This window comes from Ochotona curzoniae, unplaced genomic scaffold, assembly GCF_017591425.1.
Source record: "Ochotona curzoniae isolate NIBS_2020 unplaced genomic scaffold, NIBS_Ocur_1.0 contig_4792, whole genome shotgun sequence".
Taxonomy (NCBI): domain Eukaryota; kingdom Metazoa; phylum Chordata; class Mammalia; order Lagomorpha; family Ochotonidae; genus Ochotona; species Ochotona curzoniae.
Window position 1 is genome coordinate 5,876,555 of NW_024466389.1, and position 14,355 is coordinate 5,890,909.

General features: G+C 52.0%; 1 protein-coding gene across 1 annotated transcript in view; it reads right to left on the reverse strand.

Moving 5' to 3' along the window:
• Window positions 1-14,355, reverse strand: part of CUNH1orf127 (chromosome unknown C1orf127 homolog) — a 48,282-nt gene that overhangs the window by 25,510 nt on the left and 8,417 nt on the right. The window contains exon 2 of the mRNA XM_040987597.1: window positions 1,115-1,215. Within this exon, the coding sequence (XP_040843531.1) occupies window positions 1,115-1,215 (101 nt within the window). The remainder of the gene's footprint in view (window positions 1-1,114; window positions 1,216-14,355) is intronic.

The window sequence follows — 14,355 nt, forward strand, 5'->3', positions numbered from 1 at the left end:
TGACAAGGAGTGACCCTCTCTCCTCCCCACACAGATACAAAAGAAAAGGGAAAAAAATGTAAATATGTGTCCCACCCACCATCCTCCTCCTACTACTTACCTCGACCCTCCCCACCCTCCCCACATGGTGTGCATTCCTCTCAACTATGTAAACAATATTAAAAAGAAGATACTGCCTGGGGCACCCACATTCCATACTGGAGTCCTGAGTTCAAGTCTCAGCTGCTCTGCCCCCCATCCAGCTTCCTGCTAATGCAGCTGAGAAAACAGCAGAGGACGGTTCAGCGCTGGGCCCCTCCCACCCACGAGGGAGACCTGGATGGAGTTCCAGGCTCCTGGCCTCAGATGGCCCAGCTCTGGTGGATACAGGCATCAGAGGAATGACTCCCTTCTCATTTCCTTTCTTCCTGCCTCCCTCTCACATGGCCTTCACCTGCCCAAGGTTGGAGCCCCATCCCTACCACCCGCTGCTGTGGGACGTTAAACAAGCCCCTCTCGGGCCCAGCATGGTAGCTTAGTGGCTAAATTCTTCACCTTGCACGCACCAGGATCCCATATGGGCGCCGGTTCTAATCCTGGTGGCCCCTCTTCCCATCCAGCTCCCTAACTGTGGCCTCGGAAAGGACGGCCCAAGGCCTTGGGACCCTGTACCCGCGTGGGAGACCCAAAAGAGGCGCCGGGTTCCTGGCTTTGGGTAGGCTTAGCTCCGGCTGTTGCAGCTGCTTGGGGAGTGAATCAACTGATGAAAGATCTTCCTCTCTGTCTTTTCTCGTTTCTGTATATCTGATTTCCCAATAAAAATATGATAAATCTTACCAAAAATAAATAAATAAATAAATAAAGCCCCTCTCTCTCTCTTCTGGCCGTCTCAGTTCTCATGGAACCCCAAACCCCCAAACCAGCCTGGTACACATGCTTGAACCTGGCACCAGGCAGTCTGGTGACTCCAGCACTTGCCTCCAGTGTTGGCACTGGCAGAGGGCACAGGACAGCCACTCTGTGTGCGGGTGTTGAAGCCCTCTCGCTTGTAAGTTGTACACACACACTGATTGCCACTCCCTGCTGGAATGGCCCCAACCTGACCCAAAGCCTTGGAGAAGCAACACAGACGTACCTGTTGAATCTTCAAGGGCCAGGCTTGCCCTGTCCCTGTCTGGCCGGGAGGGGAGGCTCCATGCGAACACGGTAGGCTGAACACTGGCAAAGCAGATGGCCCTGCAGAACAGAAAAGAGAATGTAGAGGGGATGCACAAGACGGTGGGAGCCCAATCTACCTGCATCCCTTCACTTACTCATCAGCAAGTGAAAAAATAAACAGAGAACGTCGGCTCTGTAAATACCGAAGCAGAACTCGGCCCAGTGTTGCCATGCAGTGGGTGAAGCTGCTGCCTGCAAAGCCAGCGTCCCACGTCAGAGCATCAGTTCTATTCCTGGTGATCCTGCTTCTGATCCAGCTCCCTACTGAAGTGCCTGGGAAGGCAGTGGGAAGGACCCTGGTGCTTAGAGCCCAACTAATCATGTGTGAGACTCAGATGGAGCTTTGAATCAGCCTGGATCGGCCCCAGCTGTTGCCGTCATTTGGAAAGTGAATCGGTGTTGAAAGATCTCTCTCTCCCTCTGCCCCACTCCCACCTGCTTCAAATAAATAAGCCTTTTTAGAGAAACAACACAGCACAACGGATCAGTGGCTAAATCCTTGCCTTGCATGCACCAGCATCCTTTATGGACACCAGTTTGTGTCCCAACTGCTCCACTTCCCATCCAGCTCCCTGTTTGTAGCCTAAGAAAGCAGTGGTGGGCAGCCCAAAGCCTTGGGACCCTGCATCTGTGTGGGAGACCCAAAGGAAGCTCTTGGCTCCTGACTTCAGATAGACTCAGCTGACTCTTGTGGCCACCTGGGGAGTGAACCAGCAGATGGGGGAGCTTTCTTTCTGTCTCTCCTTCTCGCTGTAGATCTGCTTTTCCAATAAAAAATCAATCTTTGCGAAAAAGGGTCCCAGCATGACTGTACCACAGCTAAAATGAATGAGGCTGTGCGACAAGTCTTACTCCTTATTCATGAGGGAGCCGGGTAGATGGTGTGGCCGGCTCAAAGGAGTGAAGAGAGCAGACACATCAATGCTTCAGTAACAGCAGGTGAGCTGGCAGGCAAACTCAAATCAGCCTCCTGGCACCGGGAGGGAAGCCACGCCCTCTCCTGGGCAGTCTGCCTGCCTGTGTCCAGGCAGGAACCATTCGGCCGGAAGATGGTGTCTGGAAGTCCACATGGGCTCCTCAGGACCGTACATGCCAGAGGTGCCCTGTGAGCTTTGGCTTGCCTTGGGTTTTCTTTATTCCAGGTTTCTTCCCATGGAGTAAAACATGCCTGAGAGATGAAACCTGAGCACAGCGGGTACAGACTGAGGGATGTTTGAGGAGCCAGCAAGTCAGTGGAGCCAGGAAAGCAGTGGACGTAAGGTGGGGGCCAGAACCACAAGGCCTTCGGGTGGCCTGGAGAGCTCCAAGCAGCGAAGGGACAGGACCCTGTTTTAAAAAAATGCGTCTAGCTGCTGAGGCTGCGGCCCTGCAGCCCAGGACCTGGCATTGTGTTATGGCAGGTAAAGTCTGTGCCTGTAGTGCCAGCATCTCATATGGGCACTGAAGCAGTAGAGGGTGGCTCAGGACCTGGGCCTCTGCAACCTTGTGGGAAACCTGGAGGAGGAGGCTTCAGACAAGCTCAACCCTGGCTTCTGCGGCTATTTGAGAGTAAACTAGCAGATTCAAGATCCTTCTCCTTTTCTCTCTGTAACTCTGTCTTTCAAATAAATAAATATATATATATTTTTTTTAATGCAGCAAAGTCTAAATTCTTAGGGCAGGTGTCTTGGGGAGAGTTGAGAAGAAATCCTGGAGCTAAAGTTGGAAAACAGGACTGCCCACGGCAGGAAGCCACGACAGACACCTGCCCGCTCCCAGCTCAAGCACTTCTGCAATCGGTGGACTCCACGGACACTGATCACACTCCCACCTGTGACCGTGCAGGTCCTCTCCCACAAAAATGCCAGCACAGGGGCCCCCAAAGACACGCACGAGGGCCTTTCCGACACACCCTTTTCCTAGCTGGAAGCCACCGGATGCTGTCAGCTGTGGGCACAGTGTGCTTGATTCTCCAACGGAGCACTGCGCTTCAATAAAAGCAACCTGACAGCAGATGCAGCAGCAACATGGATGCGTGGCCTCTACCTCCCACAGGCTAAGACACCACTTGCAAAGCCCGCTTCCCTTATCAGGCCGCCTGGAGAACCTGGGCTTCAGTGCCAGCTCCGCTCCCCACTCCCAGTCCTGCTCGCAACCGGTAATAGATGACTCCAGGAGTTGGGTCCTTGCCCACCACGTGAAGGCCTGGGTTAAGCTCCTGGCTTCTGGCTTCCTCTTGGTTCAGTTCTGGCGGTGACAGGCATTTGGAAAAATGAGCCAGTTGGTTGGAAGATTTCTCTATCTTTCTGCCTCTCAATTAATAAGATTAATTTCTTTTTAAAGTTTGCTGAAGGAAAGACACACAGGGCTGACTGCTGGTTGAGGCTGCAGTTGGAATCACATCCCATGTTGGGGTGCTTGGGCTGGAGCCCCAGGTTCTCTTCAGGTGCTCATGGCACTGCCAGTCACGTGGCAGATCCAGACGTCGGCCTGGCCCAGCCCTGGCTGTGGAATAAGCCAGTAGTACGTGGGAACACTTTCTCCACCCCACCCCAACCCCCATGCCTCTCCCACAAACCAGGGAAAAAGACTCCCACATGGAAAAGTCTGAGGGTGCTTGAAAAAGCACGTACAAGAATATAATCAGAAGGTAGATTTGAGGACAGGCATTTAGCCAGCCTAGTCAGGGATTCTGCGTTTGATCCTGCCAGCTCAAGCTCCCAACTCCAGCTTCTTGCCAGTGACACTCTGGGAGACAATAGGTGATGGTTGAATTTGGGTCCTGCCACTCTCACAGGAGACCTGGGCTGACATCCCATCTCCCAGCTGCAGCCAAAATCGGACCCCTAAAATTGCCAGATTTCTTTGGTAGAAAGCTGAGAACGGTCCAAGTACTCATGTCAAAGCTAGCTGACTCACGCTCTTTGAGCCATTTTACAACGTTGCCTGTCACAGAATGCCGTGCGATTCTGACAGTACTATAAATAACTGTAACACACACAGCAAATGGTCCCTCTCCAAAAAGCGCAACTGTGTCTGGGTGACTAAACAATATTGACCAATTTTGCATCTTCAGAGGGAATTCCTCGTGGCTTTCCTGACCACTGCTGTGTGGCATCTCCTCTGAGCAGATTGTAATATCTTGTTGGTTCCCTAACTAGCTAAGGAGTTAAATCCAGTCACAATGTCAAGTCACATGAGGTACTTCCAAAAAGTTCATATATAAACTTATTTTGCTGCAAAAAAATGTTTGAAGTCCATGCAAATGGGAGATCATGTGGAACAGTGCATTAAACAGCCACTTGTTCTCAAGGAAAATATAAACAAATATTCTTTTAAAGTCTCTATTGTTGAAAGGTTCCTGGAAAATGTACGTTATGAAAAAACCTGTCAGGATGTCTAATTTTTTTGCACCAGTAGAACTGGCTTTTCACTCAGTTTTCTGTAAACCTTTTGTTTTTTTAAAAGATATTGGAAAGTCAGATATACAGAGAGGAGGAGAGACAGAGAGGAAGATCTTCCATCTGGGGCCCGGCGGCATGGCCTAGCGGCTAAAGTCCTCAACTTGAACACCCCGGGATCCCATATGGGCACCGGTTCTAATCCTGGCGGCCCCACTTCCCATCCAGCTCCCTTCTTGTGTCCTGGGAAAGCAGTCAAGCAGTCGAGGACGGCCCAATGCTTTGGGATCCTGCATCGTGTGGGGTACCTGGAAGAAGTTCCTGGATCCTGGCTTTGGATCAGCATAGCATTGGCCGTTGCGCTCACTTGGGGAGTGAATCATCGGACGGAAGATCTTCCTCTCTGTCTCTCCTCCTCTCTGTATATCTGACTTTCCAATAAATAAATAAATCTTAAAGAAAAAAAAAAAGATCTTCCATCTGATGATTCACTCCCCAAGTGGCCACAACGGCCGGTGCTGCGCCAATCCGAAGCCAGGGACAGGGGCCAGGAGCCTCTTCTGGGTCTCCCATGTGGGTGCAGTTACCCAAGGTTTTGGGCTGTCCTTGACTGCTTTCCCAGGCCACAAGCAGGGAGCTGGATGGGAAGCGGGACAGCTGGAATTATAACCAGCATCCATATGGGATCCTGTCTCATGCAAGGCGAGGACTTTAGCCCACTAGGCTATCACACCCATGTGGGATACCCAGAGGAAGCTCATGGCTCCTGGCTTTGAATCAGCTCAGCACCGGCCGTTGTGGCCAGGACAGAAAATCTTCCTCTCTGTCCCTCTTCTCTGTATATCTGACTTTACAATAAAAATAAATATAAATCTTTTTTAAAAAGAAATTAGAAATGAAACTGACAAAGACAGGCGAGGGCAGGTGAGGAGAGAGCCAGGGCCCGAGGCCAGACCTGGCAGGCCAACTGCCAAGGCCCATGGTCACCCCAGAGCGGTTGGCCAACAATGACAGGGCCCCTTCCTGCAGGATCTGAGCTGAGCTTGCAGCCTTGCGGTGCGTGAACCAGCAGGCTGTCTGCTTTGTAGCCTTACTCAGTCTCTTCAGATTATGGGATGGATACAGTGCATTACTGGGAAGGAACAAGCCCACCCCAAAACAAAAAGGAACAAAGAAGGGGAAAAAAGAAAGAAAAGGAAAGAAGAGACACACAAGGAGGCCAAGGTGGAGTCCCGTCCCTGGAGCCCACTGCTCCCTGCCCGTGCCTCTGCTGGCGCTTGCTGGCCCTGCGGCCAGCGTTCCTCCTGACCCCAGCAAGGGGGAGGCACGCTATTATTATGGCATTAACTCACAGCACAGAGACCTGGCTGGGGCAACTGGGCTTGAAGTAAGGAGTCCAACATGAATTAATCAGACAGGAGCAGAGGGTGAAGCTGGCCTTTAGCACTGTCCCCACAGGGACCCATTCCCCCGCCATTATTGGCAGAGGAGGGGGTCACAGGAGCCGCCTTGCCAGGGGCAGCAGGTTGCTGGCACCCCTGCCCATCAGCACTGATCCACGTGCTTCAGCATCACCAAGGACAAAATGTGGGTGGGGGTTTCACTCCCTCACCTCTGAAGCCCAGCTGAGACAGCCCCTACCCGCCCACTGGTCCCAGCCTTGGGCAAAGCCAAGACTCTATGGAAAGCATGCAGCAGAGGTGGGTGGGTGCCAGGACAGGGCCGACCATGGCATGTGGCTCCCCCGTGTTTCTCACTGTCCGCTGATCTGCAAACCTCACACCAAACTCCAGTTACTGCGTGAGCGGCCAACCTTGCCTCAAGTCCCACTCTTGGTGGCTTTTGAAAGCATTTCATTCTTCCTTTGCTTTTCCATGGACTCGTTTCTGTTTTATTTGAAAGGCAGAGAGACAGAGGACTCCCTTCTGTTGCTTCACTTTCCAAACGCCCACAACAGCGGGGGCTGAGCCAGGCAAAAGCCAAGAGCCCCATCAAGGGCAGGCCGTCAGGATCTCCCACAAGAGTTGCAGAGGCCCAAGTACTTAAGCCATTGTCTGCTGCCTCCCAGGGTACACAACAGCCATGAGACAGCTCGGGAGCTGAGCCAGGATTCCATCAAGCTCTCCGGCAGGCGGGCCATCTCAGGCTGGTCGCTGGCACCCCTGCCCATCAGCCATCAGGCTGGCACATGCAAGACCTGGGGTCAGGAAAAGGCCTGATGAGTAAACCTCAGGGACTCCCCTGCTGGGCTGCTGCTCTCACCGATGAACATGAGACCTGGGACTGGGGGCAGGCCAGTCCAGGCAGGGCTGCAGCACCCCTCAACTAGCATCTGGACTGGGGCTGCCGGCAAGCTAGGTTCGGCTAAGCTGCTGTACCCACTGGTATGAGAAACAGCCAGAATGGATGCAGGCAGGCCAATGGGCCATAACACCTGCTAGCAAGTGCCAGGATTGGGTGCAAGTCATGTTAGGCTGGCCTACAGTGACCTTTCAGAGGCACAAAATCCAGAGCTGAGAGAGCCTGGTAGGGGAACTGTGGGTCCTACCCTGCTGGGCTGCGGCTCTCACTGGTGAGCATGGGAGTCGGGGCTGGGGGCAAATCAGGCTGGTCAAGACAGCAGTGTTGGTACAGGCATGGGCTAAGTCTAGGGGTGGGTCAGGCTGAGATGATTACAGCACCCATGGGTGTGCACAAAGAGGATGGGATGCATGCAGACCAGGCTAGACTGTAGCACAACAACTGAGACTAGAGATGGGCCTTGGGATGGTTACTGGGGGTCACCCCAGCAAGGTCAGGGTTCCCGCTGATATGTATGAAAATTAGGCTTGGCAGGGCTAGGCCACAGTACTCACAGTTTGTATGAGAGATGGGGCTAGGGCAGACCAGGCAGCTGTATCCTGCGGTCCGTGTGTTAGCTGGTGCAGGTGATAGACTGAACGGATGCACACACAAGAGTCAAGTCTGAGGTCACCCCAGGCTAGCTTTCTTGGGGAACTCGCTAACTAGACCCTGAAGTGCATGTATCAGAACTGGGCCTCTTCAGCTGCTGATACCTATGAAGTGGACAGCATGCCCAAGCTGCACTTGGTTGACCAATGGACCTTGGAAAGATTTTCTCAACTCTGGTAATGTCTCAGAACTATCCAGACCACTCCAGTAATCCCCTCAGAACACTCTTCCCCACATCAGGGCCTCTGAGGTGTCATCAAACAGACTGCCCCCATCCCCAGGTGCTGATGTAGTTTGACAGTTGGAAACGGCCCCTTCCCTCCTTCGCTCCCTCCCTCCCCTCCACTCCCAGCATGGACACAGAATTTAAAAAACAAGAGAGAGAAAGAGAGAGAACTGAAACATTTGTTCCATCCACCTTCAGAGGCCCACACAGGCGGGCATCCCTCTCAACTCTGTAAACAATATTGAAAACAAAATGAAAAAAAAAAATTTAAAGGCTCCCTGGCACAAGATGAGGACCATGGAACTATTCTTTTCAAGGCAGTGAGGGGCTGGCTGCTGAGGCAGGCCGTTCAGAGCGGGATGCAGGCCAGAGGCTGCGTCCCAGGAAGTGGCTCTCCCTCTTCTCTTCCTCAGGGGAACTAATCTGTGAGCCAGCTGAAGAGACCGCCAGGAAGAGGCAGCGGGAGACAGCAGACCCTGCCGTGAATCCCAGCTAAGATGTTCTCCCTACCCCCTGGTGGCCAGGATATCTCTTGGCCACTTGAGCCCTGGTTTGTTCTAAAGACTCCCCAGGACAAACAGGAGACGCTTATGTCCTCCCAACAGCCTCACAGAATGACAGAATGATTGGAAAGTCAGAGCTGGAGGCGACACGGGCCTGGGGAAGGCAGGACGACACTGACCAGACCTGGTGGGAGACAGCCTGCACCGGCCAAGCCCTGGGGACACCTGCGGAATGGGGCTGCTTGAGCCTTACGCGCCTCTCCACAAGCCTGGGAGAGGGGCACTTACCAGACAGCCGTCAGGGACCCCCACATCCTGCCGCTGCTGACCTCTCCTGCCCTACAGATATTTATCTGGGAGTGAGTCCAAGTTCAGATCTGAAAGACCAGCCTGCTTCCCAACCCATCCCCACCTCCTACTCTGCTAAGACTGGGGGGTTACCCAGGTGTCAGAAAGCACAGGTGGGCGTCAACTCCTCCCATCTCCTTCCCCACCTTCCTGCTCTGGTGAGTGCAAATAAGTGTCAAAGCGAAGGACAGCAGGACAGTGGGGAATCAGTTCCTTGGAACCGCCCGCATGTGCCTCAGTCAAGGTGAGGCCGCGTGGCAGAGCCTCTGCCTCTGCTCCTAGTAGAAGCCAGCCTGGAACAACAGGAGAAAGAAGTTAAGACAACCTTGGGGACCAGAATTGTTGTGTAGCACGTTAAACCGCGGCTTGGGGTGCCAGCATCCCACATCAGAGCGCGGGTCCCAAGTCCCGCAGCTCCCTGCTGGTGCACCTGGAAAAGCAGCAGAAGACAGCCCAAGTACCTGGGCCCCTACCATCCATGTGGGAGACCCAGATGGGGCTCTGGCTCCTGCTTCCAGCCTGCCTTGGGCCCCAGCTTCTGCAGCCACTGGGAAGAAAACCAGCAGATGGGAGATCTCTCTCCCTTTCTCTGTAGCTCTGTCCTTTTAAAGACATCTTTAAAATTTAACTGGAGAGCACCTATATTCTCACAGGGCTGCCCAAAAGCCCCAGGGTCCTGAGCTCAAGAGAGCTAGAGGAGCTGGCAAGCCAGGCCTTGACAAGTTCCTGCAACATAAATGAGAATTTGCAAATAAACAGGCCAATGTGGAAAAGTCATGAACAGGGGAGAAAAAGGAACAGATGAGTTTTTTTTATCAACACAGACTTTTATATATTGAAAGACAGTTACAGAGAGAGAAGAGACAGATTTTTCATCTGCTGGTTCACTCCCCAAATGGCCATTAACAGGCAGAGCTGAGCTGATCCAGAGCCAGGAGCCAAGAGCTTCTTCCGGGTCTCCCACATATGCACAGGGATGCAAGGACTTGAGCTGCTTTCCCAGGCCACACTCAGGGAGCTGGATTGGAAATGGAGCAGCCAGGACATGAACTGGGATGTCGTCAGTGATGGGATGCCATCACCAACGGGTAATGCTAAGCCCTAGCACCAGCTCCGGGTTTTTGTAAGCCTCACTCTGATTGCTGGGTTGAGAATGGCCAAGGAGGAACAAAGCAGGAAGTATGAGGGTAGCTGAAGGCCTCATATCATCGCCCACCCCAACAGGTGGCAGGGCCCTGCCTGGCAATGGAGCCTTTTCCTGTGTTCCACTCCCACATGCTTCCTTCCTCCACCCTTGGCAGGCTGCTGGGCCACGGCCCTCACAGCTCACCGGCACTAACATTGCAACGTCCAGGGTTGAACCAGGAGCTGGGAACTCCATCCAGAGCCCCCCATGTGAGTGGCAAGGACCCGGGTGCTCAGGTCAGCCTCTGCTGCCTTCCCAGGCACATTAGCAGAAAGCTGAATGGACAGTGGAACAGCCAGGACTTGAACCCAAGCTCTGATAAAGGATGCTAGCATGACAAGCATCAGACACAATGCCTGTCCCTGGTGTCCTTTCTAAGAAGCAGGGATCAGAATCCAGGCAGCCAGAAAAGCCGGTGAGGGGGGGAGGACAGCTGCAGGTGCAAGAAGGAGGCCTTGGGGGAGGGCAGGGAGGCGAAACCACCTGCTGAACTTTGACCTCAGACTGCCAGCCTGCAGAATGGGAGTGAGGGGTCTGCCGGACGTTGTAGCAATGCAATTCACATGGCACCTACAAAATGGGCATCTGGGATCCAGTGACTCTTACTGCCCTTCACAAGCAAAGCAAGTAACGGCTTTATTATATCTACAGACAAGCACTTCTTTCCCTTCTAAAAGTTGGCTTAGTCCTCAAAGTCCAGAAGCTTAGAAATTCCAGCCAAGTGCTGGCACCCAGCAGCTCATAAATTAATAATTCATGCTTATGCCGAATGAGTAAAGCAAGAGCAGAGCAGGTGTAGGGAGCTACCCAAAGTTCTGTAAAATAAATAAGATGCTCTCTCGGGCGTTCATTCAGCCAGCATCCAGCTAGCGTCTCTCTGTGCCAGCTCCTGCCCCAGGGCCGGGGTCCCAGTGATGAACAGAACTAAGAAAATCACAGGGGCTGGCACTGTGGTGCCAGGGGTTAAATGGCTGCTTGCAATGCCTGCATCTCAGATTGCAGCACCAGTTAGGGTTCTAGCTGCCCTGCTAATGCCCCTGGGATGATGCCCCACGTTCCCGGTCCTGCTACCTCCTGCTTTCGTTTGGTTCAATTCTGCCTTGTTGTAGCCATTAAGGGAATGAACTAAGAATGGAAGGTCTCGTGTGTGTGTGTGTGTGTGTGTGTGTGTGTGTGTGTGTGTGTGTGTGTCTATGCCTTTCAAATGAATAAATTTTAAAAAAAAGTTTTAAAACTAAGTTATGCAGTATTACCTATCAGTTGGCCTCTGGCCGCATACCAACACCTGCCCAGAGTTGATGAGGACAGCTACTCCCACTGGAGAGCGTGAGCTGGGATGGGGTCAGACCAGACCAAGAAGGGCTACAACACCTGTGGGCCTCAGGTGGACTAGATTAGGGAAAAGCCAGGCTGGGCTGATTTTTCCTACTGGTGTAAACAAAATTAGAGTAGGTGAGGGTTGTTTGGGCTTAGCCGCAGCATCAGCTGGTAGAAGCTGGCACTGGGGGCTAATTCCGTCAAGTCAAACCACAGAACCACCTGGAGAGTGCATAATCCAGGAGTGAGAGAGGCCTGGGAGGGAAATAGTGGGCACCTCCCTCTTGGGTTAGCACTCCCATGGGAGGGCATGAAAACTAGGACAGGGGCTGGGGTGGCTAGACAGAGAGGCACGCAACAACATCGGTGAGGGCTGGATAGTTGAGCTGATTAGATGGAACTAGGCTTTAATACCCATTGACATGTACAAGAGCCAAATGGGATGTGGGACAGACTGGACTAGTCTGCTACACATACTGGCAAACCAGGGTAGGGGACAGGCCTGGTTTACTGTGGGTGGCTCCGACTAGGCTGCAGCTCCCACTGGTTTATGTGAGGGCTGAGTGTGTGCTGGGCAGAACCAGGCTGGACTGCAACACCCATTGGTTCATGTGAAAGACAGGGCTGGGGCCTGGTGGTGTGGCCTGGCGGCTAAAGTCCTCACCTTGAAAGCCCTGGGATCCCATATGGGCACCAGTTCTAGTCCCAGCAGCTCCACTTCCCATCCAGCTTGCTGCTTGTGGCCTGGGAAAGCAGTTGAGGATAGGCCAAAGCTTTGAGACCCTGCACCCATGTGGGAGACCCGGAAGAGGTCCCTGGTTCCCGGCTTCAGATCGGCGCAACACCAGCCATTGCTCTCACTTGGGGAGTGAATCATCGAACGGAAGATCTTCCTCTCTGTCTCTCCTCCTCTCTGTATATCTGACTTTATAATAAAAATAAATAAATCTTAAAAAAACAAAAAAGCAGGGCTGAAAACAGAACCAACCCAGCATTGCAACTACCAACTGATCGGTGCGATGGACTGTGCTGGGCCTTGTACTTGCTAGCACATACAAGAATCTGGTCTGAGAACACCTCAGACAAAGTTTCTTTGGGGCTCTCCCCAATCGAACTGCTGGACTCAGAACCCTAACCAAGAAAAGACAGAAGACAGAACAGGTCAATCAACCACCTCAGCTATTTGTTGGCAGTGAAAAACTGGGCAAATGGAGACTATGATGGACTATGTCAGTGAGTGGATTCTTCAAGTGATTGGATTCTTGAGATTGGCAGCGATTTATAACTGTTGAACTATCAAAACCACTTGAGCAAGAATCTCGGAGCATGCCCCACATCTGGGACCTGGGGTGGGTGGGAGACTGGGTGGGGCTTCTCCCTCAATATCCCCCTCTACCTCAGATACATGAAGGAAACAACATGGAAATAAGAGTCTTACCCACTTTCCTGTAGCCCTTGAACCTTTTTACCCTAATTAACTATGTAAAAAATTTAAAAAGTTTTAAAACTAAGTCATGCAGTATTACCTATCAGTTGGCCCCCGGTTGCATACCAGCACCTGCCCAGAGTTGAAAAGACCATCTTCCTCTGTTACAGTTCCAGGCCCAAACCAGACACTCTTTGAGTGCCCCAGTGCTGTCACACAACAAAGAATCACCAACTGGGTGGCTTCAACCAAGGGCAACGCATCTGCCTCAGTTTTAGAGGACAGATGTCCAAACTCCAGCTGTTGGCAGGCATGCGCCCCGGAGAGCCCTGGGGGTGGAGGCTCCCTTCCCACAGCACCCAGGGGTTGCCCGCAGCCCCTGAGAGTGCCCTGCTTCTGGCCGTATCATTTCATTTCTGCCTTCATCAACATCATTGCATGATCTTCCTGTGTATCTCTATGTCCAAATTTCCATCTTCTCACAAGGACACAAGTGGACTAAGAGCCACCTCAACCCAGTATGATCCCCCCTCGTCTTGATTCATCAGAGACCCCAGTCCCCACCAAGGTCAAGGCTGCAGGCTATGGGAAGGTCAATTAAAACATCAGGATTGTACCTCTTTCCTCCATGATCAGACTTAAATCACATTTTTAAAAACATTTATTTTATGTATTTGAAAGAGTGACGAAGTAAGAGGACGTATACAGATTTTTCCATCCTCTGGTCAGTCCCAAAATGGCCACATTACTCAGGGCTAGGCTAGGCTAATGTCCGGAGTGGGGACTTCTGTCTGAGTCCCCCATGTCAGTAGCTGAAGTCCAAGTCCTTAGGTTACCTGCTGCTGCTTTCCCAGGCACAGTAGCAGGGAGCTGGATTGGAAGCAGAACAGCCATGGGATGCTGGTGTCACAGCTGGCAGCTTAATCCAGTGGTGACCTCTGACCTGTTTGGCATGGCGTTCATAATTGTTGGAATGTTGCTGCTATTTTTGTTGAGTATTTATTTACTTATTTACTTACTTGTTTGTTTATTTATTTATTTATACTGGAAAGCAGATATAGAGAGAGGAGGAGAGAGACAGGAAGATCTTCCAGCCACTCAATCACTCCCCAAGTGGCCACAACAGCCGGTGCTAAGTCAATTCGAAGCCAGGAGTCTGAAGCTTCCTCCAGGTCTCTAATGAAGGCTTTGGGCCATCCTCGACTGCTTTCCCAGGCCACAAGCAGGGAGCTGGATCGGAAGTGGAGCAGCCGGAACATGAACCAGAGCCAATGTGGGATGTGCAAGGCAAGGATTTAGCCATTGAGCCATCGTGCAGGGCCTGGAACCTTAAAAAAAAAAAAGAAACTAGGACCCAGCACAATAGTGTAGCGGTTAAAGTCCTCACCTTGAGCACACCAGGATCCCATATGGGCACTGGTTCTAATTCCAGCGGCCTCGCATCCCGTCCAGTTCCCTGCCTGTGGCCTGGGAAGCAGTCAAGGACGGCCCAAAGCTTTGGGACCCTGCACCTGTGTGGGAGACCTGGAGGAAGTTCCTGGCTCTCGGTTTTGGATTGGCTCAGCTCCAGCCATTGAGGCCGCTCACTTGGGGAGTGAACCATCGGATGGAAGATCTTCCTGTCTCTCCTCCTCTCTGTATATCTACCTTTCCAATAAAAATAAATAAATCTTTTTTTAAAAATGAAACTAGAGGAAAATTGTTCCAACTACTTTATCATCTGGGAAGTCTTTTAAGACAAGAGGGGGTTTTTTTTGTTTTTTTTTTTAAGATTTATTTATTTTTATTGGAAAGTCAGATATACAGAGAGGAGGAGAGAC